The sequence below is a fragment of the Rattus norvegicus genome, chromosome 5, assembly GCF_036323735.1.
Source record: "Rattus norvegicus strain BN/NHsdMcwi chromosome 5, GRCr8, whole genome shotgun sequence".
Lineage (NCBI taxonomy): Eukaryota > Metazoa > Chordata > Mammalia > Rodentia > Muridae > Rattus > Rattus norvegicus.
In genome coordinates this window covers 135062893-135089787 of record NC_086023.1, presented here as the reverse complement: position 1 = coordinate 135089787, position 26895 = coordinate 135062893, and the positions used below count along the sequence as shown (strand labels likewise).

At 39.7% G+C, this 26895-nt stretch overlaps 1 protein-coding gene and 1 non-coding gene across 10 annotated transcripts in view; both read left to right on the top strand.

Moving 5' to 3' along the window:
- The window catches only part of Mast2 (microtubule associated serine/threonine kinase 2), a 139190-nt gene that overhangs the window by 62408 nt on the left and 49887 nt on the right, over positions 1 to 26895 (top strand). For 2 of the 9 annotated variants that reach the window (XM_063287845.1, XM_039110131.2), the window contains exons 1-2: positions 8866 to 9237; positions 11856 to 12050. The exons of 6 other annotated variants lie outside the window; for them this stretch is intronic. In XM_063287845.1, the coding sequence (XP_063143915.1) occupies positions 9188 to 9237; positions 11856 to 12050 (245 nt within the window). In that variant the 5' untranslated portion in view covers positions 8866 to 9187. Of the gene's footprint in view, positions 1 to 8865; positions 9238 to 11855; positions 12051 to 26895 lie in introns of those variants that run through there. One more of the 9 variants, XM_039110132.2, reaches the window with a different exon arrangement.
- Positions 20628 to 20734, top strand: LOC120103379 (U6 spliceosomal RNA). The gene has a single exon (XR_005505422.1). It is a non-coding gene; the product is annotated as a U6 spliceosomal RNA (small nuclear RNA).

Below are 26895 nucleotides of genomic sequence, written 5' to 3'. Positions count from 1 at the left end.
TCTCTTTTATAAGAGTAGCTGTGGTCATGATATCTCCTCACAGCAACCAAAACCCTAACCAGGACAGATTTGTCCCACGGTCTGTTATCTGCTCTCCTTGGTAGATACCCCACAGCTATGGCTTCTCCTCCACCTTTAGGTTTCCAAGGCAATCCAGGCAGGCTTCACTTTTACAGCTTCACCCAGTGGCCTCTCTGTTTCTGCTGCCACACACCTTGTCTCAGTGGCTTTCCTTAGTCATGGAGGGAGGTTTTATAACCCCCTTCTTATATCTTTGCCTCTAAATGCAGAGCCACACAATCTGCCAAGTTCCTTTGCTTCCTGGCTGGAACATGGCCCCCTCATTTCAATACATTTTTACCATCTTTATGTTTTCGATGGTTTCCTTCACTGCCTGAGCATGTGATGGCAAAAGAAAAAGAAAAACAAAAAACAAAACAAAACAAAAACCCTCAAGCTATACTACAGAGCAATAGTGATAAAAACCACATGGTATTAGTACAGAGAAGACGGAATTGAAGACCCTGAAATAAGCCCACACATTTAATCTTCAACAGAGAAGCCACAAACATCCAATAGAAAAAAGAAAGCATCTTCAATAAATGGTGCTGGTCCAACTGGCCGTCTGTATGTAGAAAAATGAAAATAGTCCATTTAATCACCTTGCACAAAGCTCAAGTTCAAGTGGATCAAGGACCTCAACATAAAACCAGATACACTGAATCTAATAGAAGAGAGAGTGGGATAGAGTCTTGAACTCATTGGTACAGGGGAAATTTCCTAAGAGAACTCTTAATAGCTCAGGCTCTAAGGTCAACAATCGATAAATGGGGCCTTATGAAACTGAAAAGCTTCTGTAAGGCAAACGTCACAGTCAAAAGGACAAAACAGCAATCTACAGAGTGGGGAAAAAACCTTCACTAACCCCACATCCAGTAGAGGGCTAATATACAAAATATATAGAGAACTCAAGGAGCTGGCCTTCAAAAGACCAAATAACCCAATTTAAAAATGAGGTACAGAGCTGAGCAAAGAGTCCTCAACTGGGGACTCTTGAATGGCTGAGAAGCACCTAAAGAAATGTTCAATATCCTTAGTCATCAGGAAAATGCAAATCAAAACGACCCTGAGAATTCTACTTATACTAATCAGAATTGCTAAGATCAAAAACTCAGGCGACAGTAGATACTGGCAAAGATGTGGAGAGAGAGGAGCACTCCTCCATTGCTGGTGGACTACAAGCTGGTGCAAGCACTCTGGAAATCAGTCTGGCATTTCCTCAGAAAACTGGAGATAGCTCTAGCTAAAGACCCACCTATGCCACTCCTGGGCATAACCCACAAGAAGCCCCGACAGATAACAAGGACATGTGCTCCACTGTGTTCATAGCAGCCTTATTTATAATAACCAGAAGCTGGAAACAACCCAGTTGTCCCTCAACAGAGGAGTGGATACAGAAAATGTGGTACATTTACACAATGGAATTTACTCAGCTATTAAAAATGATAATTTCACAAATTTTGCCAGCACATGGATGGAACAAGTGAGGGAACCCAGGCCCAAAAGGACATACCTGGAAAAGTAGGGCCAAAAAAAATGGAGCAGAGACTGAGGTAAAGGCCACCCAGAGACCACCCTACCTTGGGATCTATCTCATCCAAAGACTTCAAACCCTGACATTATTTCTAATGCCAAGAACTGCTTGCAGACAGGCGCAGTAGGTCTGATCTCTGAGAGGCTCGGCCAGCACCTACTAATACAGGTGTAAATACTCACAGGCAACCATTGCACTGAGCCCAGGGACCGCAATGGAAGACATAGGGAAGTACCAAAGGAGCTGAAGAGGGTGGCAACCCACAGGAAGAATAGTCTCAACTCCCCAGACGCCCCAGAGCTCCCAGGGACTAAACCACCCACTAAAGTGTATACTGGGTGGGTCAATGGCTCCAGCTACATATGTAGCAAAGGATTGCCTTATCTGGCCTCAGTAGGAAGGGAGGCACTTGGTCCTGTGGAGGCTTGTTGCCTGATCGAAGTGGGAGGATGCTAGAGGGGTGAGGTGGGAGTGGGTGGTTGGGTGGGTGTGTGAGTACCCTCTTAGAGGCATGGGGTGGGAGAGATGGGAGGGCAGGTTTGTGGAGGGGAGACTGGGAAAGGGGACAACATTTGAAATGTAAAATAAAATAATCAAAAAAAGAAAAAACAGCAAAGTCCAAACAAACAATGAAAGACAAAACCTTTCAAAAATACCACTAAATACATTTTGTGTTGGCCATCAACTGCTAAGGATGAGGCCTGTTCTTGAGTGTGATTGGTAGATCTTAAGTATGTTTAGTCCCTGGGAGCTCTGGGGCGTCTGGGGAGTTGAGACTATTCTTCCTGTGGGTTGCCACCCTCTTCAGCTCCTTTGGTACTCCCCTTTGTCTTCCACTGGGGTCCCCCGGCTCAGTCCAGTTGTTGGCTGAGAGTGTTGGAGGAAACAAATTTCTTCGTGAGAGGTTATCAGTCAGCCTTGGCTTCATGGTTAGGGATAGGGACTAGGGTCCATTTACCCTATCAGGGACCCCATCTTAGCCAGTATCTCCAGCTCCCATATAAATCTCTAAAAACAAAAAAGTTTTAAATTAATCTAATGGACTCTAAAGTACGATGGTCTATGTCTGTACCATGAGAAATATCTCAATTCTTTAAAGATCCAGCTATTTCCCCTTTCCCATAGAAAAATACAACTTTGTAAAAATCTTATAACACAGTAACAAACATAAATAAAATATATGTAGAAGTACTATTTTAAAAAGACATGTTATTTATTTTAACCTGCCAGTAAGGGAGACAGATGTAACACTTGAAAGAACTTAAGTATGATTTATATTGATTAAAGAAAGGTTAAAATAAGTATACAAGTGTTTACAAAATTCGCTTTTTCTATAATTTATATAATTACAGAATTTATTTGAATGTACAAAGACAAAATGCTTTTTATTGCCATCAGTTATAAGTAGCTTATGAGTTATAAAAAATAGCGTAAATGCAACAAAAGACTAGAATCAAATAAGGGAATGTTTTCTCAACAATATATAGCCTTCCTTTGGTGGAAATACCTAGTAATCTAATTTGATCTATTTCCTTTCCTCCCCTCCCTTCTTATGCTATTTATTTCCTCCTTTTACAAAATCTAAAGTTTTGATTCTTAAACACACACACACACACACACACACACACACACACCCCACACCCCACTAACATGAGTCTTGGTAAATTGTTGTAGGTTAGCAAGGGCATTAATTTACTATAGTCTTTATTTTAACTCAGAACAAATCTAAGATTGTTTAACTGAAGTGCTTAGTGATTAAGAGCAGTTGCTGCTCTGGCAGAAGACTTAAATTTCCAGCACCCACATCAGGTGGCTCACTGCCACCTGCAGCTAAACTTCGGAGGGTGAGACACCCTTCTAGCCTCCAGGGCCATGTGCATGCACCTGGTGCATAGATAGACAGGCACACATAAAATAAATAAAATTTTTATTTAAAAAAATTCATGAATATCTGAAAGCTTCTGCGTTTTATAATTTGAGGCCAGGAAACCACATCTAAGAAATTCTCCATCAGATTGGTGAATTGATTTTTTTCAGGGTGTCAGATATCTTACAAGCTCTGGCCATTCCAGGAAGAGAGCTTTCTTAGTTTATGTAAGATTTGACCCTATATGTCAAGTACTAGGTCAGTTTTACTGGGAGGATTTTATTTGAACTGGCCATACAAAATTGTTTGTAGTTCCTTAAAAGTGTCTTGTTAAACTAGAATGAATGAATAAGATTCTCAAATGTTACATTTGAGGCAAGTCCTTGGTTGCATAAGTGTTTTTTTTTATAGTTATATTCTAGTGTTCACACACACACACACACACACACACACACACACACACACACACACACACACACGGAGCGGGGGGGGGGGAGACTGACTGATTTTATTACGTCTTTTCGGATAACTACATTGCTTTGAAAAGTGAGGAGACTTAGTAAGCCTTTCTCAATTCTGGCTGGAGGTGGGCCAAAGAGAATGAGAAATGATTTGTCAGTGTTTCATTACACAAGAGTTGAGCCTACCAATTTAAGTGTTATAAATAGCCTAAGGAGGAAGATAATGGGCTTATTTTGCATATTAGAGATTAACTAGTAGAAGACTATCAAGTAACTATAGTCATTCCTTTTCAGTATTCAGCCCTGTATATTAATTTTCATTTTAGTAGTTCAGATGTTAGCAGTCTTCTTCTCTACTAAAAAGAGTTTTGGAAATTCTGACTCAGTCCACTGGAATGATCTGGAAGTTGTCCAATTGTCGTAGTGTTACCACCGGAAGCCTGTGCCCGAGAGTGTATTCTTTGACCTGTTAATAGTTCTAAATACTTGCCGACTTCTTTGCCTTGTAGCTCTGAGACAAGCTTTCTTTGCTAAAAACATAGACTCTGGCTACTAATTGATTGCATAGCTTTCAAACAAGCGTCAGTGTGAAAGAGGTTCTTTATAGCTAACAGAGATGTGAAATCATTATGGTTATTTTACTGATAATTTTTAAAAGTGAAAGTTCTGATTAAAAGCCATTAAGAGGATACAATCATCAGGTGAATTAAGTTGTTTAATACCATATAAGGACAAAGCAGCTGGGTGATGGTGGCACATGCACTAAATTCAGCACTAAGAAGGCAGAGGCAGGTGGACCTTTGAGTTCAAGGTCATCCTGACCTATAAAGTTCCAGGACAGACAGGATGGCACAAAGAAACATAAAGCCAACTCCAGACTTACAGAGTAGTTCTTTCAGAAGATGGTGAGTGATTATAAAACATAATGACTATAATTATAGAGGAAGCAAGCCTAATGTATGACATTATATATGTACTAACAGGAAGTAGAAGAATCATGAGAAAAGAGTCAGGGTGGAGTCTGGAGAGATGTCTCAGTGGTTCAGTGCGCTGACTCCTTTCAGAGGACCTGGGTTTGATCCCTGTTCACTACATCAGTCAGTTATTCTCAACCTTAGTAATGCTGCAGCCCTTTAATAATAGAGTTCGTCACATTGCAGTGATCCCCAACCATAAAATTATTTTTGTTGCTACTTTATAACTGTAATTTTGCTATTGTTAAGAATTGTAATGTAAACATCGGATAAACAGGATATCCAAGATGCGATCTTAATGAGCTTGAGACCCACTGTTTGAGAACCTCAGCCCTTCTTGATGAATAACAACCATTTGAAACTCCTGTTTCAAGATACCTGATATTTCTTCTTGGTCTCCAGGAGCACTGTATGCATGAGGTGCACAGACACACATGCAGGCAAAATACCTATATGCATGAAATAAAAAATCTTTAAAGAAGTGTTTGGAGAGTCTTATATAAATATTAGACGTCGGTATTTCTATAAGACATTGGTAACAAATTTTGATGCAGTGTCATTCATTACTGAGTATTGTAAACAACTGAGGTCATTATTGAAGATACTGTTCTGCTGTTTCCCAGTAAATAATGGTTAAGCACTTTCAGGATATTGGATGCCACTCATAACTATATTAATAGATAGGTAGGTAGGTAGGTAGATAGATAGATAGATAGATAGATAGATAGATAGATAGATAGATAGTTTTGTATGGCTGTTGACTTCATCATAGGCTGCCTGAACTGGTTTAATGAAGTAAGTTAAGTTTCTATGTTGGAAAAATTCTAGGTATGACAGTTAATGTAGATTGTAAAACTGACAGAATGTAGAATTTCCTAGGAGATAAGAAGCTTTTGGGCATTCCTGTGAGGGAATTTCTGGAATCCATTAGTCTAGGAAAATCCACTGTAAGTGTGGGTGGCACCATTTCCTGGGCTGAGTTAAAATGGGAGGAAGTAGGCGGAGCATTAGGATTCCTCTTTCTCTGATTGTGGATGCAACGTGACACATACTTCTCACTTCTGCTTTCCTAACTTCTCCGCCTTGCTGGACTGTACTCTTTCCTTCCTTAGTTTGCTCTTGTCTGGTGTTTGGTTATAACGATGAGCAACAGTAACTAATGCATAGACCAGGTAAAAAGGAGCTTAAGAGTGGCATCTTCTGGGCTATATAAGGGAAATATATATATATAGTTGATAGCTGGCAAATAGCTAGAATTGTCTTTTTTAAACCACAAAGAAATGAATTCAGTGACCTGAATTTAGAAGTGGGTTTTTTTTCTGAATCAAGAGTGCTTGAGAAAAAAAATAGCCAAGATAGCATGCTGAATTCAGGTTTTCGAAATACTACATGTAGAAAACCTAGTTAGGCTGCATTGGAATTTCTGATACAAAAACTGTGAGCTAATAAATATGTGCTGCTTTAAGTGGCCAAGTTAGTAGTTGTTGTTTCTTTTTAATGCAGTAGAAAAAAGGCATTGATTTTTATTCTTCCTTTCTTTATTCATATCTGTTTTTTTTTAAGTCCGTCTTTGAACTCTGTGTAATAGAGGATGGCTTAAACTTCTGATCATTTTGCCATCACCTTCTGAGTAGTTTTTGGCTTATAGGTGTGTGCTGATAAACCTGGCCAGCTTCAGCTTTTCTACTCCAATTGTCATTATTCTCAGTTCTCTTTCTGGAGTTTCCAGTTTTATAGTATTAATGGCATTCTGACAGTTTCCCCTCCGTAGCCTTTAAGGAGAAAAGAAAGATATAGTCATCTTCCTGGTTTCTCAACCGTAAGTTCTTGGGTGGAATTTTAGCATTCCATTTTGCCAGTATAGATGGCCAGGTCTTGTAACGGAGGCAACTCTGTTTCTTTAAGGAGCTTAGTTTTTGTTTGTAATGTTTACTGATCTCTAATGTGAGTGATGTACTCCACAGGCTCTTTCTCCCTTGTTCTGAGTAATAACATAGTCCACGAATGTTTCTGTGGATGAATAGGAAGAGCTGGATATCTCATTTTCCATACTACAATGTACTAAGCCCTGCTATTAATTCAGTAACGTGTTCGGCCTTCCCAGTGTTGGCAAAGGCACAGGGATATTGTATAGATTCCAGTGCTAGTAAACTTAGGGAAAGTACTCTGTCTGGAGATGTATAAACGCTGGAGGTAAAAGTACTATTCTTTTTTATGTTAGATAAAGGATATAAAATATTTTCTAAAGATCAAATATTTTCCATCTTCCGTATTATTGAAGAAATCCTCATGCTGTGTCAATTTTCCTGTGGTTGGTATTGTAAAGCAATCTAGAAAAAAATCAGTTTGCCATTGTCAGACACTTTTACTGAAAAGTATAGCTCAGAAGTTTCTAACATCGAGTCTAGAGACAAAGTGCTTTGGTTCAGTATTTTGGCTGAGGACAGTGATACTTTGAGCTAATAAAATTCATATGTAGGGTAATTAATATGAGGAGAGGTTGATTTTCAGCTTACCAATGTGGCTTATTGTTTTATTTTGTTTGGTTTTATATGGTTATTGTTTGAAATAATGGGAATAATAATAGCCTATATTGTATAGGGATCCTATGACTATAGGTATTGTGTGGGCAGTAACCTACTTAGTGCTTAATAAAATTCGATTTTTTTGTCCTTACTATACTTTATTAACCTTGGTTTCGATATTAAAGGACTGGAAAATATTGGGAAGAAACTTAAAGCCCTGTCATTTTAAGCTGGATCTAGGAGGGGTAGTCTGAGACTGCAGCTTTGGTGACACTGGGACCGACGTGGGCCAGGGCTTGCTGAGGTCTCTGAGAGCATTCAGTTCCCTTTAAGACCTGGAGAGAAAAGACTTGAAACAGGGAACAGTGAAGGCCAAGGAATTGAGAGTGGTGTTGGTATTTGAAGGACTCTAGCTTTAGCTCACTTCCTGTTGCATAGTAAGTCCTTCCGTATAGCAGGTAACAATCACTTCAGTTTGAATTTCATCGACAGGTGGTTCCTTTCTGAAACGCGCAGCAAGGGATGAGACGTCTTACTCCTGAGCTGCTGTGCAGCATTGGTTGCTTGGCTTTCTACATGGCAGGCTGTTTCCTCAGATGATTGCCTGTTACTCAGATGCATCTCCTTTTTAAAATAGAAAGAGAGATAATAGTGGCCGCCATTTCCATAGTGCGTTTCCTGCGCTGTGCATTTTTCTGTTTTGCATATTATTCATCTATATTGAGTGCCTTTATTCTCTTCATTTTACAGATGGGAAACTAAAGCATACTTAATTAGCTTACATTAAAATCATGTATGTCTTACATGTGAGTGCTTTCTGTAATAGTTATTGCATCAAATTACGTTAGTTTCTGGCTTGCAATCATTTATATTATGTTGAGAGGTTTTATGCATCTCAGGGTGGTCTCAATTTGCTAGGTAGGCAAAGATGACCTTGAGTCTGATCTTTTTGCCTCTACCTCCCAGGTCCAGATATTACTGTGCCTTGGTATTCTGGACTTATTTTCTTAGGTTTTCTCACCACAGGTTATTGGAGTGATAAGAGGTTAATAGAGAAAGAATAAAATTGATGCCAAAAATTTAAGGAATATAGATTAAATTGGTCAGTTTTAGAACTTGAATAATGACTGTGTTTGGAGTCTTAAATAAAATTAATGTCCTGTTATCTTCTACCAGGTCTGGGTTTGAGAATGAATAATGTTGCAGAAATACCTACTTATTCTTAGCTCATTAATTTACCAATTTGGGATCTGTAAGAGGCTTTCATCCAATCCCCTGCCTGCTGAACAGCTGTTTATATCCTGGCCCACAGCTCCTGGGCTAATAGTATTTCTGACACAGTGTGAGTTTTCAAGTTGGTATGTATAGTTTCTGCCAGAGCCTTTCCTGCTGCCAAGTCTGAGGGCGGGAGGGTACAGCTGATTTGTGGGGGAGGGTGCTTGTGACTAGAGGGAGCAAGGTGCACTCTGGGTTTCTGATTGGCTGTAGGCTGAGTGTGAATGATGTCAGGCAGATCAGAGGACAGCTCATTCAGTTAGCATCTGGAACTTTTTGCTCTCTTGGGCTTTTAGCTTTTGTGAGGGAATTCTGACTGCTGTAATCTGCTGTAATAGTCACTTTTTTTTTTTTTTTGAGAAAAATATCTTAATGTTACTCATGAGTTTTGGGAACCTTTCTAAGTTTTCACTGGCTGAAATGCCCCTTATGTGAAAGAAGTGTCTGCTGAGATTCCACTGTGAGAGGACAGATCTTGAGTAGTCAGGAGAATGATGAAACGGAGGAGAGAGAGACTGGGAGCACCGAGTCTACGGATTCAGTAAGGAGGCTGGGGTCTCTGACTGGAAACTGGCAGGTGTCAGAAAAGAACTAATGCCAAGTAACTCCTTCATTTGCTCGGATGAAGACTCTGCTTTGGAAATGTCTGTTAGGAAGAGGACAAAGCTAACTTTATTGATTCAAGGTCAAAGAGTGGTCTGTGGTAGGGACCTGTGGTGTTTCCAATTCTGGAAACTGAGAAGTAATTTTAAGGGTTCTCTGGGGCTTGTAAAAGCTTGGTTAACAATAAACATAGTTTTCCCCTTGCCTCGAAAGCAAGTTTTTAAAGTTATTGTCAGGGATGCAAATAAAAAAAGCCTCAAGAATATGAGGAAAAGAAAAATAAAAAGCATTCCTCCTTTGACTCTTGTTGTGGAGGATACATTTCTGCCCTTGGCCTGTCAGCTCCTAACCTCAGGTCTCCCTTGCAGATCCAAGTGGGTTCCTTTGCCTTTAATTCTGCTTCTCCTTTGGCTAAAACAAACTATTAGGTGAAGATTTCAAAGCTGGGAAATGGGAAAGAGGGTTCTATTTTCAGGGTGGTTTCCCAGGATCTACACAGATTTATTTAGTAAAGAAGTGTTAAGTAAATCACGAACAGTGGGAGAATCCTAGTGTCCGTGTCTCCTTAGTGTGCCTTGAGCTGTGCCTTGAATATCAGATCTGAGGGAGGGAGCACACTTTCTTCCTGGGTGTTCGTTCTCATGGTGGCTGTCTGTAGGTGGAGACCTTTAGCATGCTCATTGACTGTATATTATTCATCTGGAGTATAATTGACATATTGGGAAACTTAAAAAATGAAAAAAAAAAACTGAGACTAAAGTAAAAAGATCACAAAAGGAAACAGTCAACTGAAGTCGTATTGAAAGTAAATATGACCTAGCCAAGCATGAATTTTTAAATGGAGTTGGTAGACCTACAAAAATATAAATGGCCAACAAGTACTGTCCTTAAATATCGGTGTACTATATTGTGAGTCTTGTGTTTGTTTTAGAGATGAATTTGAAAAATAACCCAGATGGAGGAGCTAATAAGTAGTTTATTAATTTTTTTTCAGACAGAATTTTTTTGTGTGTAGCCTTGGCTATCCTGGAACTCATTCTGTAGACCAGGCTGGCCTCGAACTTAGAGAGTTCATTTGTTGGGATTAAATTAGGCACACCTGCCCTGCCACCTTCCTTTCTCTCTCTCTTTTTAAATCACACAGTCCCTTTTAGACCACAACTTACTGAATGAGTAAGTGTAGAGTAGTAATTAGGAGTAGCATGAAAATGAGATTAGTTGTCTTTTTCTTAAAGATTTTTATAGTCTTGATAACATAGTCATTCAAATGACCAAACCTCACATTTCGTGATAAGATTTAAGACTGCCAAGCATGCTGATGGTTGTTCATAATACTAGCTTTGTGGGAGGCTGAGGTAAGAACATAGTAAGTTAGATGGCTTGAGCAACTTAGTGAGATGCTGTCTCAGGAGAAAACATTTTAAAAATTAAGCATTATTTTACAGGATAACAAAAACAGAGTAGCTTACTGTAGATTCCAATGAATTCTAACTTATATATGCAAGGAAAAATGTGTTGCATTTGAGAAAATTTAGGTATACCTATAATTTACTTTTCTCTTTTGAGATAGAGCTTTGCTATGTAGACCAAGCTGGCTTTTAACTCATGATTTTTCTGTACCAGCCTCAGAAGTAATGAGATTATAGACATGAACCGTTTTGAGTCCCTCTTTGTCTTCCACTTTGTTATCCTACTGTATCTCCAAACTGTTTAGTTTATCCACCCAAGAAATCTATTGAATTCAGCTGGAGAGATAATGATAAGGAAAGTAAAAATTTCCTATATGCGTGTACATACATAAGTACATATATTTATATATATGTTGCATAATATAATATATTTAGATAGACTGTCAATGTACCTAAACAATAATAGTACAGAAAAGTGACATCTTGAAATAAGTTAGCTGCTTATATAATAGTTTTTAAACTTTAGAGTTAAAATACTATTCTTAGATAATGATATGTGTAAAGCCATGCTAATTATATAGCAAATTATAATATGATTTTAATATATAAAAAATAAAATATTTTACAAATATTTTAAGTTCTTTTCATCATCTTTTCTGTTTATGACACTGACAGCAAATTTGAAATCAGTATCACCTGTTTCAGACTTATTATCATCATAGCCTTTCAAAGCACCTAAGATACAAAATAGCTAGATTACTTTTAGGGAAAAAGGGAATGAGAAACTAAAGTCATTGTAGATGCTACAATTTGCAAACTTTTGAGGGCAATTTACCTTTTATTTATATACATATTTCTTTAGGAAGAAATATGTTTTTGTCATTAAATATAAAATATTTCCTGTTCCTTGCTGATGAGTAAATATTAGCAGAGAATACAGTGGTTTGTCTAAACCCAGTTCTAAATACTTTAAATAGACAAAGCTGACATATATACATTGTCTATGCTGTTTGCCCACAGTAGTACGGATGTAGAATATTTGAAAATGAATTTTGAGCACTTTTCTTAAGCCTCTTACTTAAACTGATTCACTGTGACTATGAAGAAGTTAACACTGACCCTGTTTTTTGCTATGATGCCTTGTCAGAATCTCTACTCTTTGCCGAGGAGCCGACCTAACTCAGCATATGTTCTCGCCCTCATCGGCTCCAGCCCTCTCCCTGGCTAGAGTCCCACTTAGTGCTGACTGTGTGCTGTCTACTTCTCCTCTTGTCTTTTTCTTGAACCCTCAAGCCCACAGCAGTCCCTGCAGTCCTTGTTCCAGCCGCACACTACAGTGGAGGTAAGGAAGCCTGCAATAAATCGATTTGTTATTGGCAATTGCTTCTAGTCTCATAGATAATAGTCTGTACGTTGCTCCTTAGTAATGGGAAAAATTGATAAGAGGCTGTGAAAGTGTCTCACAGATCTCTGTTATATTCAAATTTTCTGACGAAAGTAGGTAGTGTATTGGTACTAAGTTTTGTGGGCATCCTAACCCTGTAAGTGTGACAACCTCATAACACATCCATACTTTATGTAGCAGAAATATCTGAGTATTAGGTCTAGAGAGTTGGCTCAGCAGTTAAGAGCACTTGTTCTTTTGGGTGATCTGGCTTTGATTCTCAGCACCCACATAGTGGTTTGCAACTATCTGTAACCTTACTTCCAGGGGGTCAAGCAGGCATGTAGGCGAAAGATTCATATAGATAAGTAAATCAATCAATCAATCAATCTCTCTCTCTCTCTCTCTCTCTCTCTCTCTCTCTCTCACACACACACACACACACACACACACACACACACACACACACACACACACACACACACGTCTAAAAGCAGGCCTTTCAACTTGCCCCCAGAAGAAAACAAACAAAAATCCTCAACAACAACAACAAATACCTCATCCTGGAAGCTGCAGTGATGTCACAGTGTGTCATACCGTTTACCCTTTTGCCCAAACAGCTTTACTTGTAAATGTTTGTTGCGATGTCATTGATCTGGCTTGAGATGTTGGCTTCTTCTACACCATCAATACTGGACCCTCACTGGGATTCCTCTAGGAGATTCTGCATCTTTGGGTCTGTAGGACTAGCTTCTTCACATGCTTCAGCAGTTCATAGATGGGATAAATGTTGGGGTGGGCCAGCTCAAAGTCCTGGATCTGGTCTCTAAGCCACTGGGGCTAGCTCTCCCAAGTGCTGAGTGGGATAGTGTGCTGTCCTGGTTCATAACATCTGGGCCAGCTCTCCCACATTGCCCAGGAGAGGGCCAGGGGGGCTACCTCAGCTCAGCTTTCAAACATTAACAAGGCCCCGTGTAGTATCTGAGACCACAGATACCCTCATGGCCTTTGGTGGTAACATGGGCCATGACATCTACACAGGCCTGTCATGCCTCTAGGCCTTGGAGGCATTTTGTGCCTGGACATTGCCATGGCCTCAGATAGCACTGTAAGCTTCTCCTATCAGGCTTTTCCTGATTGACGTCACATCTCCAGTTCTGCCTCTCTTTATAGTATACAAACTATTCTGCTTCTCTTTCTTCTACCTTCTACCACATCCTTCTTCCACATGCATATGATAAGTAGGGCAGGCAGGTCTCTTGCTTGGGAATTTATTATTATTGTTATTGTTGTTTGTATTTGTGTAGTATACCTATGTATTTTTAAGAATCAATACACATGTGTGCAAATATATACGAATGAATCTGCATTTGCATGTGAAGGCCAGAGGTAGGTATTGGGTGTTTCCTTCAGTCATAGTCTATGCCTTAAGACATAAGCTTAAGCTCAAGCTCACAGATGCAGCTAAATAGTGACCAAGGGATATCCTGTTGTTACCCTGTATCATGGAGATCCTGCAGCTTTGGTTCTGCAGGACCGGCTCCTTCACATCCTGCAGTTCCAGGGATCTTCCTGCCTCCACTTTTACAGCATTGGGATTACAGGTACATGTAGCCACGCCTGGCCTTTGTATTGGTTGCTTGGAATCTGAACTCTGGTCCTCGTGCTCACATAGTAAGCACTTTACCCATTGAGCCCCAGCATGTTATTGGAAATATAGAATTGATGGAATTTGTTAAATGGAGTCAATATGGGGCTTGAGAAAAAGGTAAGTTAGGAATAGCTAAAAAGTTCAAATTCACTAGCCAGAAAATTGGAGTTAAGTAACAGATTGGACTATTGCAGGATAACTAATTGCATAGTTATAGAGAGAAGCACAATCTGGGGTACAGTTAATATTAGAAATTGAGAGCATATTAGTGATTTATGAAATTGTGAGTGTCTGTTGCTAGAAAACAAAAAAATGTCAAAGAACTGATTTGGCAAGCTGACTCTTACTGGGTAGTGAGATAAGAAGAACTAGCAGAATAAAGACAGGGAGTCACTTCTCAGAAAGAAGAACCACGAAGGTATCTTGGAAGCCAAATGGGGTAAAAGCTTGTAAAGAGAAGATCAAAATGTCTGTGCCAAACTTTCTATTAGAAAAACAGAAAACGGAGAGGTCAAAAGGTTAAGTAATTTTTACTTACAGGGTATTCAGATTTAAATGACATAATTTAATTTTGGAGATCAGAATGTGCAGGTCACTTGGGATAGTGTTAGATACTAGACAGTGTCAAGGGCTTGACCCTACTATCAGGTCAGTACAGCAAAGGTTTGGACAGTACATGCAGCCAAGTGTGGGTGTAGTCTTGGCACATGGCTTGGACTAGAAGCGCTCCTTAATTCTGTAGTTTTAGAACACACAGCCTTGAGTAACATCTTACACTGATAGGCATACAAATATAAAATTTGCTGTGTATTCTGATAAGCTTGCTTGCATGTTTGTTCACTATATGAGAAGATGGTTTTGTTTGTTTGCAGATCATTTTTTTTCTTTAGGCAGTCTTGAGATTCTAGGATATACTTATTAAACCATTGGATACTTTTGTGGATTACTTTTAATCTTTGTTTGGTGTGACCAGAACAGATTTTGGAACTCATTTCCCTTTTTTGGGGTAATATTTTTTTTGAATATTTGGCCTTATTTCTGTGCATTATGGGTTTTTGAAATCAAGCTGGTGGGAAAGTAGAGTGTTTTGGCCTTTGTGAGGTGGAGTAGCCACCCGCTTCATTTCTTGGGCAGCTTTCTTAGTCTCAGCCAGTAATTAGTATTCAGCTAAAATCCCAGGAGCTACCCAACTGTGCTCTGCAGATTTCCATAGTTCTTTCTGTAGTTCTCTTCCTTCTGGTACTCTGTCTTGAAATTTTTTAGCCAGCTTAGCCTCTCCAAATTCTGTCTCTTCAATACAGAGAAACTTTTGGGCTCAACAGATTCTTTTGTGTTTTATCATGCTTTACCAAAAAATTTGGGAAGCAGAACATAATGATGCATGCCTATAATTTCTAACATGTGGAAAGTTGGAGTTCAAGGCTAGCCTTAAGTAAATTCCAAGTTTAAAGTCAGTCCAGGCTATGTGATATATGAGTCCTTGTTACAAAAACAAATTTAAAAAGCAAGAAAAGGTTGAGAAACGATATTCCTAAAGAACATGAGTAGGCAGTATTTACTAAGATTTATTGTGTACTAAACCTTTTTTAGTGGTTTGTATGTATTGATTTAATTAATCCTTACTAGGGCAGATAACAGAAGTTGATATTAACAAAGCAGTAGTTATGTCTTTGCTTAGTCACCAGCCCAGCTAGTAATCTAAATAGGAGTTTGGTAATAGCAATTTTGTGGAACACAGTTTGTAGCTACTCTCTTTGGTTTGCAGCAAGAAATCTTCATGAGAGTGGTGTTGGTATTTGAAGGACTCTAGCTTTAGCTCACTTCCTGTTGCAGAGTAAGTCCTTCCGTATAGAAGGTAACACAATCGCTTCAGTTTGAATTTCATGAACAGGTAGTTCCTTTCTGAAACGCGCAGCTCTTGGTGCCATTTCAATCCACTGCTCTCTTCCTGTGTCACAGGTGAAAGAGACTTCCTGTAGACTTCAATGGCAAAAGGATAGGTGCTCTTGAGGCCCTCTTCCAATGAAACAATTTTTGAAGTCTTTGTTTTGATAATATCAAGATTATTTTCTGAAGTTATTCTTCAAAGAATTGGGGTATTACTTTGATACCCAAACTGAGTAAGAATACAAAAAAAAGAGCACAGACAAATTTCTTTAATGAACATAGATGCGAAAAATTGCAATAAAATTTTTTTTTTTTTTGTTTTTGAGACAGATTTTCACTATATAGCCTTGTCTGACCTGACACCAGAAGTCATATATAGACCAGGCTGGTCTCAACCTTATAGAGATTTGCCTGCCTCAGCCTCCTAAATATTGGATTGAAGATGTGTACCACCATTTTCAGCTCACAATAATTTTTTTGCAAATTAAATGCAAGATGAGGCACCATGACCCAACTACTTTGATCTCGGGAATTCAAGCTTGACTCAACATAGAAATTAACAAATGGAACACATATGTCAGGTCAAGGACTGAGAACACATGGCCATCTCAATAGAGGCAGAAAAAGGCCTTTAACAAAGTTTGATATTCCTTCATGATAAAATCCCTTAAGAGACTTTAAATAAACAGAACATAATGTCAACATTCTAAGGGCCACATGACGTACCAGTTGTTAGCATTATATTAAATTAGGAAAAACTGAAAGTGTTAACCTCTAATGAGTACAGCACAAGCATGTCCACGTTCTCTGATGTTAATGTACCATTTGAAGTTTTAGCTAGAGACAAGAGAACGGGATGACGGGATATATATAAAGAAGCACAGTTATCCTGGGTTACAGACATGATCCTGTTTTTCTTCACCATTCATTTGGGGGTGTCTCTCTCTCTCTCTCTCTCTCTCTCTCTCTCTCTCTCTCTCTCTGTGTGTGTGTGTGTTTGTGTGTGTGTGATATGTGCCGTTGCACATACATGTTTAAAACAAAACAAAATAAGGAACATGTAATGCAGACTATGTGAATAAGAAAATAATATAAAAAATATACAAGAGGAACTAGAGAGATGGATCAGAGTTAAGAGAACTGGCTTCTCTTTCAGAGGATCTGGGTTCAGTTCCCACCACCCATGTGACAGCTAAACCATTTATAAAACTACTTTCAGGGGATCCAGTGCCCTTTCCTGGCCTCACTGAGAACCAGGTATGCATATGGTATACACTCATACATATAAATTTAAGGTTTTAGTAAAAAAAAAAAAAAAAACTTATACAAGGAGTTCAAACTATCCCATGACCATAAAGTAACCTTGATTGTTGTTGTTGTTGTTAAGTTGGTAAAGGAAGTCTGGGTATGTGACCCAGTGATAAACTACTTGCTTAGCATGTGGGAAGTCCTAGGGTCACTCTCCAACATAAATGTATTGGTGAACCTAATTAAATAAGCTGAACAACATACTTGAGTAGATTTTTTTTTAACAGACATGGTCAATAGCTGTATTAAAAATGTTTTTTAAATGTTTAGAATCTCTATTAGAGAAATTCAAATAAAAACCACAATGAGCTCTTCTCTCACACTTGTTACATAGACTATGATCAAAAGGATGGAATTGTGGACAGATATGAAGACTAAGTGGTATCCACATTGCTAGCCCCCTCACCAGTCAGCTTAGTACCTAGGAGGAGTTCAGGATCTAATGTCTGCACTTTTAGCTTTGTGAGAAGTCTTATTAAAGACACTGGCTAGAAATGTCACGAAGAGGCTTACTGCATGAACTTGTGTGCATCTTCTGGGAATTCCACTGTTCTTGAAGTGTGATACAGAGGCAATTTTCTTGAACTATGGCAGAATTGTAGTTACTGTGTTCATAAGGCCTTGGCCTTCTTTAATGAGATAAATACCTCGGCTGATGGCCCAGGAAATAATGATAGAATGATTGCTAGGCAGTGTTAAATGATTATGTTTACTGAGGAACCGAAACTGGGAAGTGCTGTCCAGGAGAGATAGATGGTTCTCCATTTGACTTGACTCTGAATGGATTGTTAGGACGACAGGCTGTTCTGCTACCCAGCTCAGGTGTCTCCTTCTGTTTGCTCAGAGAGTGGTGCCCTTTAGACACCAGTGTACGCCGAGAAACCATGTGAAGGGCCAAGATAGCTTAATTTGTAAGTAGGGATCTTCCAAGTCTATAGGGTTTAAAGTAGATGACCTGTAGCCATTAAGAAGCTGACTCATAAAACTAAAAGTGGGAAAAAACCCTGGAAAACACTTGAAAAGAACTTACAAAGTAGATGGAGTGATAGCTCTGGGCTTAAGGACATTTGCTACTCTTGGAGAGGACCTGAATGGTGGCTCACAACTATCAGTAATTCCAGTCCCGGGTACTTGCTTTTTGACCTCCACAAGTTCCAGGCACATAGATGGTACACATTTACATATAGGAAAATACTTGCATGCACAAAGTCTAAATAAAATAAAATGCTTTTCAAAAGAACAAACAAGCCACAGTGTGAAGAGGGGTAGAGGAGCAGGGCAGCAGCTTCCTGGAGCAAGGTGTTGTTGCGATGGAGTCTGAGGCACATGCAGGTGACTGCTGAGGAGGTGATGGTGACAGTGTATGTCTACGATGGCCAGCTAGACATAACCAAGAACACGTAGAAGAGGCATAGGGAGTGGAGGGCAACTCTTAAACACAGAGAGAGTTTGGAAGTAGTGCCCCATTATTGTGGAGGCATTCCCTCCTCTCCCATAGTATCTTTATAGCCCATGCTATTCATTCTCCTTCTCCCTTGTCCTTCTTGTTTCTTGAGTTCTATTGTGCTGAGCTTGTCTCCTTGTTTATTCTTTTAAAAACTTCCCGTAAGTAGTTAAGTCTTACTCTGTAGTTTTGCATTTATTTTTTGATGACCTGTTATTACTTAACAATACAAAGATTTTTTACCTATTATAAAGCAATTTTATTTATTTAATTTACAATGCAGCCATTGTTCCCATCTCCAGTCCCCCCTTCCCACAGTTCCTCATCCTATCCTCTCTCACCCCTGTCCCTGAGAGGATGCTCCCCCACCACCAGAACTCCTCCCTCCCTGAGGCCTCCAGTTTCTCAAGGATTCAGCACACCTTCTCCTACTGAGGCCAGACCAGCTACTGTGTGCTGTCTGGTTGGTGGCTCAGTGTCTGGGTGCTCCCAGGGATCCCGGTTAGTTGAAACTGCTGGTCTTCCTATGGGGTTGCCCTCCTCTTCTGCTTCCTCTGTCCTTCCCTAATTCAATCACAGAAGTCCCTGACTTCAGTCCAATGGTTGGGTGTAAGTATCTGCATCTGTCTCAGTCAGCTCCTGGTTGGGCCTCTCAGAGGACAGCCATGCTAGGCTCCTGTCTGTAGGCACATCAGTAAGTGTCAGACCTTGGTGTCTCTCCATGAGGTGGATCCCAGTTTGGGCCGGTCACTGGACTACCTTTCCTTCATTCTCTACTCCATTTAAGACAGGAACACTTCTGGGTCAGAAATTTTAACTTTGGGTTGGTACATCTAAGGTCATTTAATTACCTACAAGATAATCTCTTGTCATGCAGAAAAAAGTTTTTTCCAATCATTTCAGTAGTTGCTTCCTTGGCTGCTAAGGCAGTCGCATTTAATTGTAGCTTAAAAGAGCAGCTCTGAGCGGTTAGAGCACTGACTATTTATTCTTCCAGAGGACCTGAGTTTGGTTCCAAGTAGTCACATGTTGGTTAATAACTGTCTGTTTTAAAGAAAATCAACAGCATATTTTTTTAGAGGAAAATGTTTGGTCCCTTAAGAAACTAATTAAAACGGGCTGGGGATTTAGCTCAGTGGTAGAGCGCTTACCTAGGAAGCGCAAGGCCCTGGGTTCGGTCCCCAGCTCCGAAAAAAAAAAAAGAACCAAAAAAAAAAAAAAAAAAAAGAAAGAAACTAATTAAAACAAACAAAACAAACCTATGAAAACTAAACATAGAGGCAAAGCTGTCATTTGGTACTAGCTAGTTGTCTGAGTTACCTTTTTTCTGCTGTGACAGAGAGTCATGACCAATGCAACTTGTAAAAGAAAGCATTTGTGGAGGTGGCTTACAGTTCCAGGTTGCTCCGAGTCCATGACCGTTAAGGTGGGGAGCATGGCAGCAGGTAGGACGGCACATCCCCAAGCAGGATACAGAGAGAGCGAGCTAACTGGGATGGCCTGAGCATTTTGAAATCTCAAAGCCCACCCTCAGCGATACACTTATTCCAAAAGGCACATCACCTAGTCTTTCCCAAACAGTTCCACTTACGGGGACCAAACATTCAGATGTATGAACCTTGATAGGCCAGTCTCATTAAAACATCTTGCTAGCATTGGACTGGGCTGCATAAAACAGGTATGGTGCAGGTCTGAAACTTACACAAGATATAGGCAAGGAGATCAGAAAAGAGTTTAAGGTCATCCTCTATTAGATAGCCAGTTTGATGTCAGGGCTACATGAGACCTTACCCCTCCTCCAATAAACAGTGGCATTATGAGGTTGGAGACTTAACCCAGTTTGGTGATAGAACAGTTGCCCAGCATGTATATAGGTTTTATTTTATCTCACTGTTTTATGCTTATATCAAAGTATCACATTGTACCCTAGACTGTGTGTACTGTGTTAAAAACCTGGTCCAGGAGCATGTGTTAGAGTTTATCATCTCTGTATTCCCTTACCTGGAGCAGTTTTGCTTTCTTGGTGTTGATGTCCTTGACACTCTAGAAAACCAACACCAGGCCAGACGGTGGTGCATGCTTTTGATTCAAGCATTTGGCAGTAGAGGCATGCAGGTATTTGTTATTCAAGACCAACCTGGTCTACAGAATGAGTTCCCCCTCAGCCAAGGCTACACACAGACACCCAGCCTCAAAAAAATCGAAAGGAAAGGGGGAAGGAGGAGAGAAAAGAAAAGAAAATCCTGTGCTCGCTTCGGCAGCACATATACTAAAATTGGAACGATACAGAGAAGATTAGCATGGCCCCTGCGCAAGGATGACACGCAAATTCGTGAAGCGTTCCATATTTTTTGAGCTAAACAAAGAATTCACAGCTGAGGAATGCCGAATGGCTGAGAAACACCTAAAGAAATGTTCAACATCTTTAGTCATAAGGGAAATGCAAATCAAAACAACCCTGAGATTTCACCTCACACCAGTGAGAATGGCTAAGATCAAAAACTCAGGTGACAGCGGATGCTGGCGAGGATGTGGAGAAAGAGGTACACTCCTCTATTGTTGGTGGGATTGCAGACTGGTACAACCATTCTGGAAATCAGTCTGGAGGATCCTCAGAAAATTGGACATTGAACTGCCTGAGGATCCAGCTATACCTCTCTTGGGCATATACCCAAAAGATGCCCCAACATATAAAAAAGACACGTGCTCCACTATGTTCATCGCAGCCTTATTTATAATAGCCAGAAGCTGGAAAGAACCCAGATGCCCTTCAACAGAGGAATGGATACAGAAAATGTGGTACATCTACACAATGGAATATTACTCAGCTATCAAAAACAACGAGTTTATGAAATTCGTAGGCAAATGGTTGGAACTGGAAAATATCATCCTGAGTGAGCTAACCCAATCACAGAAAGACATACATGGTATGCACTCATTGATAAGTGGCTATTAGCCCAAATGCTTGAATTACCCTAGATGCCTAGAACAAATGAAACTCAAGACGGATGATCAAAATGTGAATGCTTCACTCCTTCTTTAAAAGGGGAACAAGAATACCCTTGGCAGGGAAGAGAGAGGCAAAGATTAAAACAGAGACTGAGGGAACACCCATTCAGAGCCTGCCCCACATGTGGCCCATACATATACAGCCACCCAATTAGACAAGATGGATGAAGCAAAGAAGTGCAGACCGACAGGAGCCGGATGTAGATCGCTCCTGAGAGACACAGCCAGAATATAGCAAATACAGAGGCGAATGCCAGCAGCAAACCACTGAACTGAGAATAGGACCCCCGTTGAAGGAATCAGAGAAAGAACTGGAAGAGCTTGAAGGGGCTCGTGACCCCATATGTACAACACAACAATGCCAAGCAACCAGAGCTTCCAGGGACTAAGCCACTACCTAAAGACTATACATGGACTGACCCTGGACTCTGACCTCATAGGTAGCAATGAATATCCTAGTAAGAGCACCAGTGGAAGGGGAAGCCCTTGGTCCTGCTAAGACTGAACCCCCAGTGAACTAGACTGGTGGGGGGAGGGCGGCAATGGGGGGAGGGTTGGGAGGGGAACACCCATAAGGAAGGGGAGGGGGGAGGGGGATGTTTGCCCGGATACCGGGAAAGGGAATAACACTCGAAATGTATATAAGAAATACTCAAGTTAATAAAAAAAAAAAGTTTGCATAAAAAAAAAAAAGAAAATCCCGAACAGTTATTTGAAAGAACAATCAGGTAGCGCACACTTCATTTTTATGGCATTACTATGAAGCTAGCCTTGATTTGAATAAGGTGAAGGCAGTTTGTTTTCAGTGTAGTTATGTTTAAAAAGACTTTACATTTTTTTAAAAATTGCAGTTTATTTGTGTTGACCACTCATGCCACAACATATATGTGGAGTTCAGAGGTCAACTTGGAGAGGTTGGTTCTCGATTTCTTCGTCTTGCTGGTTCTAGAGATAAAATTCAGATCATTAGTCTGGGCAGCAAACCCCGTCCACAGAACTATCTTACCAGTGGTTTTAAATCTTTTCCTGGTTGACAAATATCTTGTGAGAATGTTTGTGCGAATCCCTATTCCTAATTAAATTTAAAAATTTTAAAATATCTTCATCAGGATTTGACACATTGTGTCACTCTGCAGACTGGCCTGCCGAGCGTGTTTGAGGTTCTGGGTTTGAGACCCAGAATCAGTGAAAGATAGATGATAGACAGACAGTCAGACAGACAAACAGACAGTTAGATAGATAGACATAGATAGTTATGTAGAATAAGAACTTTGCCCACTGATTTTTAGTATTCATTGATGATTGATGGCTTTAAATGTATTGATACACTACTTGGGTTGCTAAATATTTTTCCACTTTAGAAAAACTTTCCTTTTGTTAATTTTTTCACTTTCTGTATCACAGAAACATAATAGATTGCTACTTTACTTACTGTGGTATAATTTGTTCTTTAAAATACTTTTACATTTTATTTTACATCTATAGATTTCTTTGTCTGTATACCACATGAGTGCTGTAACCATAGAGGCCAGAAGAAAGTGTTAAATCCCCAGGAACTAGCTTTACAGACAGTTATTAACCACAATGTAGGGGCTGGAAATCTAACCTGAGTCCTGTTAGCTGCTAAACCATCTCTCAGCCCCATAACCTTTTATATCCTTATATGTGCTGGTGCTGAGTTATACTATTTGGTCCAGACACTTTCTTCATGTTGGCCTTTATGTTTTGTTTTTGTTTTTGTTTTTTTTTTTGATATATGATATATGTGTCATTCTTGTGAAAACTTTCTTTTTGGTCTCATAAAGTAGTTTGCGTGGCTTATCTTTTGACTTCCTGTCACTAGCCCTTGCTTTAGGCATTCTGTAGAATGCTTAGTTCCTATGAGTAGGGAATGTTACTTGTAATATGTGCAATCTTAAAACTCTTGGCTTACTTGATACCACTGCTTTTAATTCTAGTTCATTCCAATTTTATTTATTAGTGATTTCTGTTTTTGTGATTCCTTTTTTTTCTTTTGCTAATGAGAACTCTGCACCAATTGTCCTCAATATTGTTACTTAAATTCTTTTCAGTTTACAACTAATCTTTTGTACCCACCTGACCATGTGTGGCTACAAAACTTTCCTTATCTTGTTGGTTGCCCAGCACCTCAAGACACACCAACACTGTTTCCTCTAAGTAGATAACATCTCAACCTCTCTGTCAACTCATTCCAAGTACGACCTTCCCTCGTCCACACGGAGATCACAGTGTCTAATAGTCCTAAGCTGCATTGTTAAGGAAGGGAGGAGAGAGAATTCAGAAGTGCACTGAATGTATCACAAGTAAGTGAGAATGTGGCTTAGTGGTAGAAAGCTTGGGAAAATACGGCTTTTAAGATGTAATGCATGTTATAAAGCAGAACAATTATAAGTAACCTAGTAGTTTTTACTACATTTAGAAAAATACACACAATCAAAATGTAAGACATTTCCTTTTCTTGGGAAGTTCACTTTTACCCATTTGTATTTAATCTTTTATTGGATCTAGCCCTGGGCAACAGCTGGCCTGATTTTATTTTATTTTAAGACTGGATCACACTATGTAGTCTTGGCTGGCCTAGAGCTAGCTCACCCTGTAGACAAAGCTGGGCTTGAACCCATAGAGCTCTTTCTGCCTCTGGAATGCTGGATTGGAAGATCTGTACCACCACACTCAACTTGAACATTTCACATACATGTAATTGTTATAGTGCTTTGATTCAGGCTTCTTTCATTTGATGTAATGATTCCACAGTTTTATCATATTGAACATTATTCCCTTTTTGGGTAGATAGTATTGTGTTCAGTCATTAGTTGGTAGACATTTGGATTTTCAATTAGGAATATTACACATGATTACATATGTTCTTTCTGTGACTATCTGTATATACCCTTTTCTGTCTTCTCTTTGTCTAGTCTTTATAGACTAGATCCTACTTAAAAAAACCTTCTATCCTGTCATCATGTGTATTAGGGAGGGGCACTCAAGAGTGTGAGGATGCCAGCTGGGCAGATCCCCTAGAGCTGAAGACACCTGACATTGGTTCTGGAAACCAAACTGTTGTCCTCTTCAAGAGCAGCAAGTACTCCAATTGTTGAACCATTTTTTCCAGCCCCTTTCAGAAAGTGGATGAAGAGGCTGGTTTGTTAAGACAGGAATGCTTCCTAATAGGTAGCTCAATTCAAGGAGAGCTGCTACTAGCTTTGGAGAAAAGGAATTTGGGGCTTCCTTCTAGATTCTCTGATTGGTAGCCTGGAGAATGGAGAGGACTCTGGCTACCTGTTGCTATGGAAATACTTTAATTTGTTTTAAGATTAGAAAAATTGGCCATGCTGGAGCCACTATTTCTGAGTAACAGGGATATCTCTTGGGGGTTATTGTAGATGAAAAGAAATCGACATTATTCCTATCAAATTTGTTAGTATAATATGTCTGAAGAAGACAGTGCTCCTGGGAAGTAAAGATAAAGGAGAACAGGTCATATACAGAAATGGGAGGAGCATTTGAGTAGTTTTAAAGGAGTAAGGAGTTCTTACTACATAATGTTGAGAAAGGACATCCTAGATAAAGGGAAGATTCAGTACATTGTACCTACTAGCTACTTAGAATCAGTAGCCTTTGGAAGATTTTGAATGGCGGGAAGGTATTTAACTTAAAGAGGTCACTAGCAGGCTGCATGTGTTAGGAATAGAGAGGAAATAAGAAAAGAGGATAAATACGAGAGGGAGGAAGAAAGAATATTGAAATGATCTGTGTAAGAGAAACAGATGCACTGGTAGTGATTATTACTATATATGTTTAATAATACCTCCATTTATTGGCAAGAAGTGTTTTTTTTTTAACCCATGTTCCTATCTTGGTCTTAACAAGTACATCATCTTATTACTGCACTGTCTGAAACTGCTCCAGGTTCTCTATCTTGTTTACACTGACTGGAACAAAAGAGGTCTTTTCCCGACCATAAAGCTAAGTGCTCCAATAGGAAGTAGGCCACTGGGATTGGAAGTTCAGAGGTGCTTAAAATTGGAAGTTCAGTAGAGTGTGCTGTCCAAACTGTGTACTGCTTCATAATTTGGTGATGTTTCAGAGACTGTATGGGGTACCTGAGACCCTGTTCCTCTGTCCACTGAAGTAGTCATGGTGAAATGCATGTAAGCTGAAACGCTGGGCCTCACTCCTACTGACCAGATTTATGTAGTTAGCAGCAGAGCATCAGTTCAAAGAACTTTGAGGCTACTCGCCGTTGTCTGGGTTAGTATACCCACCTCTTGAGACACCAAGTCCTTTCTTCTCATTGAGATGAAAGGAAAAAGTCTTGATCCCCTCCTGATCATGGGGAAGTGGCTAGAGCCTGTTGAAGGGGAGAAGCCAGCCTTGTTTTGGATCTCAGCTGATCGTGGCATCTCTACCAGAGCATCTGACCTTTCTTCTCCCTCGGGGAGCTCACAGATTAGCCAAGTGAGATTATGTGTACCTCTGTTACGGGACATGTGGCCTAGAAATATGATCTTTAGTGTTCTATATTTTAAAGTTTAAAGAAACAAATATAGTTCAACTCAATTATTGATTCCTTAAGTTTCATAGGATTTTAACTTCAATAAAATAGTAAGTTTAGATATAATTTTATTTACATGTAACACAGGTAAACATTTATTGTCTTTATTTTAATTCTTATAGCAAATCATACAATATGCAGTGAGCAAAGCTAGCATGAAGTCACTGTCCTTGATGCTCAGTCTAATGAGAAAACAGACAGCAAGATGGATACGTAAAACATTTACTATTTAAAAACATTTACTATTTTCTGAATGCCCTTGCATATTTGTGCCTCAGCACACATGTGGAGGTCAAAGGACAACTTGTAAGAGTCAGTTCTTCCCTTTCACTATGAAACTCAGGCCATCCTGTCAGTCATAGCGGCAAGCACTGTCACCCTCTGAGTCACCTTGACAGCTCCCCTCTTCCTCTTCTTCCTCTTCCTCTACCACCTTTTCTTTTTGTAATATAATAATAATTCCTTTTAGAAATAGTCTTTTTTTATTGGATGTTTTAAATTTATATTTCAAATGTTATCCCCTTTCCTGGTTTCCCATCCACAAAACTCCCTCCCCTCCCCCCCCTTGCTTCTGTGAGGCTGTTCCCCCACATACCCACCCATTCCCACCTCCCCTCCCTGACATTCCCCTACACTAGGGGGTCCAGCTTTGGCAGGACCAAGGGCTTCTCCCATTGATGCCATCCTCTGCTACATATACAGCTGAAACTATTGGTCTGTCCATGTATACACTTTGGATGGTGGTTTAGTCCCTGGGAGCTCTGGTTCTGGTTCGTTGGTATTGTTGTTCTTATGGGGTTTCCAACCCCTTCAGCTGCTTCAGTCCTTTCTCTAGCTCCTCCAATGGGGACTCAGTTCAATGCTTGGCAGCAAGCATCCGTCTCTTTATTTGTCATCCTCTGGCAGAGCATCTTTGGAGATGGCTATA